We start from the raw sequence: 3,596 nt of genomic DNA, 5'->3' as shown, positions 1-3,596 counted from the left end.
AACTTACATTCAACAAACATTAAAATAATCACTCTTTCAATTGAATTAAACACACTTTCACATAGTTAATTGTGTGTAAAAAGGGATGTTATGAAACATTTTCAATAGCAAAATCACAACCACAACTATAAATAGTAACATTTTAGTCAAGATTATGAGTGATGACCATACAGACATACATATTAGAAATAAAAACAAATCCAAAACAAAAACACTTCCACATTGAAATTGGTAATTACTATATTTAACTGTATAAAGATGGCTCAACTCTTTTCCAAGACAATTTCTTGAAGCTTGTTGCAGAAATCATCAATATAAGATGATTCAAGATCTTTATTAAGCAACATCTCTCTAACCTTAGCATGATTAGCCCTCACTTTCTTACTGGTTTCATTTTCATCATCCATCACAATTCTCACAGCTTTACAAACACCATCTTTAGTATACATTCCATCTTCACCTTTCTCAACTTCCACGCCAACTTTCAAGCTATTTCCCATCATCCTAGCATTCAATATCTGATCACCAACGTTTGGCAACAAAACCAATTGACATTTATTCACCAATGCCTCAGACAAAGAACCTGAACCACAATGTGTAATGAAACATCCCACAGAAGAATGTTCCAGAATTAGTTGTTGTTGAACCCATCCACCATAAACAACACCTCTTCCTTTAATCCTCTCTGCAAACCCTTCTGGTAATGCTTCTTCTATAGTTACAAAACCAAAAGGTGGTTTCAAAGCTGCAAAAAATGGCATACCAGTTAACTCAAGACCAAGCATTAATGCTTGAAATTGATTTGGTCTTAAAACACATTCACTTCCAAAACAACAGTAAACAACTAAATCTGTTTTGAATCCACCAAGCCATGTTGACCAATTTTCATGCAAAGGAGTATTAGGGTTTTCAAGTATAACAGGTCCTGAAGTAAGAACCGGTTTATTAAACTGTTTCTGTATGTAATCAAGATAAGGTCCTTCAATTTCTCTGCATGTTCTATATCCTAATGCATCGGCTTCATTCAAAGCAAAGGCTTGTCGATCATAGAAAAGAACATTGCTACCAAAAAATTCTGTCCTTTTAGCAGCAAAGATTTTAGCTTCATGATTATAAATCTTGATTGATGAATCGGGGTAACCAGAAGGAGGTTCCATGAGATCAAATTCTGTCAAATTTTGTCCCTTTAAATATCTAGCTGGTGTTAGAGTGTAACCAACCATAGCCGAACTAGCAGTGCAATAATGAAGGGCTTTGATGCCTAAACGTTTGGTTACAGATGGAATCCAATGTGTGAAATCATAGAACACAACGTGAGGTTTGAGATTTGTGAGATGAGCTTGGATGTCGGGTTGTGTTAGATCCATTGCAGTCATGAGGTGGGTTTGTAAAGGATATGGAACATCAGCTGTGGTTTCTGCATTGGGAGGAAGACCTTCAACGTGAGGAACTGTGATAGTGATAAAAGTGATTAATTGAGGGTGGAGATTGAATGATTGTAATTTAGATTGTGCTGTTTGAGGTGTGAAAAAAGTGATAGTGTGACCTTTTTTTGCTAACTTGTTAGCTAGGTGAAGGAATGCAGTTTGATGTCCCATGGCAAACCATGGATACATTGCTATGTGTAAAGAAAATGATGAATCCATAGTGATAGCAAACAAAATGAAGATGTAATATGTGTTGATTGTGTGAAAGTTGTCTAGTGTATATATAAAGAATAACAATCATGAGTAGGATTCATTGTCAAAATAATAGTAACAATGATGGTGGGGGTTATACCAGCCAAAGTGAATGAATGCATGCAAACACCCGAATTGATTATTTGAGTCCTTCAAAATAAAGTTAAATTTTTCTATGTCACATCTTAGTTAGCTTCTTGTGGCTTTCATGTCAGCACCGGTTGTTTTTATTAAGCTTCATCTTCAACGTTTAGAAGATCATGAAACTAGATCATCATCCTCGTCTTCTTCCTAATAGATTATATTTTCATCTTGTCCCAAATCGATCACAAGTTGATAATAGAACTCTCAAAGGAAAATTTATGGAGATTGAAGTAGATCATATGGTTTAAAGCTGAATTAATATAAAGAGAAAATTTAGATATAATTCTTTAGGTGTGGTTTATACTATTTTTCAATGAAAATATGACAAGTGTATAATTTCCTCTAAAACATGTAATTTTCTCCTATTTTCACTCCTTAAACAATATTTAAGTGCACTTATCATATTTTCATTGTAAAATGGTATAAATCACACTTAAGAATTGTAGGTAAGTTTTCTTCTGCCAAAGGGCTGTAGATACTTTCGTGTTCTAAATATGGAAGGATCTGTGTATGTAGCATATTTTCTTAATTTTTTTCAATAATAGTATATATTCATATTTATAATGTATTATTTTATTTATATATTTATTATTAATATTTATATTTTTAAAAGTTGAATAATTTAAATAGCTGTACATAATTATAAAATGGGTTAATAGTCATAATTATGTAAATGTATTTTTAATTAACGTTTTAATTATATATTTTTTTTTATAATTAAAAACGTTTTAATTATAGAAATGTTTTTTATAATGTTTTTTAAAAGTTGAATAATTTAAAAAAAATATTTATATAATTATAAAAAACATTTATAAAAACATTTATATAATTAAAAAAGCTGTACATAAAAGCTGTACATAATTATAAAAAAGCTTTTTTTTAAATTATTCAACTTTTAAAAAACATTTATATAATTAAAACATTTTTAATTATAATTTTTTTATATAATTAAAACGTTAATTAAAAATACATTTATATAATTATAAAGTTAATTAAAAATACATTTATATAATTATAAAAAACATTTATATAATTAAAAAATTAATTAAAAACGTTAATTAAAAACATTTATTGAAATTATTAAATAATACATTTATATAATTATTAAATAATACATTTATATAATTATAAAAAAATTGAATAAAAACGTTAATTAAAAATGTTTATTAAAATTATTAAAAAAACGTTTATATAAATTATTAGATAAATTATTAAAAACGTTTATTAAATAAAACATTTAAATAAAATTATTAAAAAAAACGTTTATATAAATTAAAAACTGTAATAATATTAAAAAACGTTAAAATATTTAAAATACATTTATATAATTATACAATGATAAAATATTTAAAAATACATTTAAAATACATTTATATAATTATAAAAAAAACGTTAATTAAAATACATTTAAATATTTTATAAAAAAACGTTAATTAAAATACATTTAAATATTTTATAAAAAAACGTTAATTAAAATACATTTAAATATTTTATAAAAAAACGTTAATTAAAATACATTTAAATAATTTATAAAAAACGTTAATTAAAATACATTTAAATATTTTATAAAAAAACGTTAATTAAAATACATTTAAATAATTTATAATTAAATAATTATTAAATAATACATTTATATAATTATTTAAATATTATTAGAGTTTTAATTTATATATTATTGAAAAAGAATGGAGTATTAATATATAGAACTCCTTTCCAACTATAAACAACTAAACATGCATGGTTTGGTGGTAAGCTTACAGCAATGTAGCCATC

At 25.8% G+C, this 3,596-nt stretch overlaps 1 protein-coding gene across 1 annotated transcript; it reads right to left on the bottom strand.

Moving 5' to 3' along the window:
* Window positions 1–229: 229 nt before the first annotated feature.
* Window positions 230–1,665, bottom strand: LOC131607238 (UDP-glycosyltransferase 79B30-like). Its single transcript, XM_058879256.1, has one exon. It carries the CDS (start codon window positions 1,644–1,646, stop codon window positions 264–266), a length of 1,383 nt encoding a protein of 460 aa, XP_058735239.1. The 5' UTR covers window positions 1,647–1,665; the 3' UTR covers window positions 230–263.
* Between the last annotated feature and the right edge of the window lie 1,931 nt (window positions 1,666–3,596).

Source organism: Vicia villosa, linkage group LG5 (genome assembly GCF_029867415.1).
Source record: "Vicia villosa cultivar HV-30 ecotype Madison, WI linkage group LG5, Vvil1.0, whole genome shotgun sequence".
NCBI classification, from domain to species: domain Eukaryota; kingdom Viridiplantae; phylum Streptophyta; class Magnoliopsida; order Fabales; family Fabaceae; genus Vicia; species Vicia villosa.
Note: the sequence above shows the minus strand (reverse complement) of the source record. Positions and strands in the feature narration are given on the sequence as shown.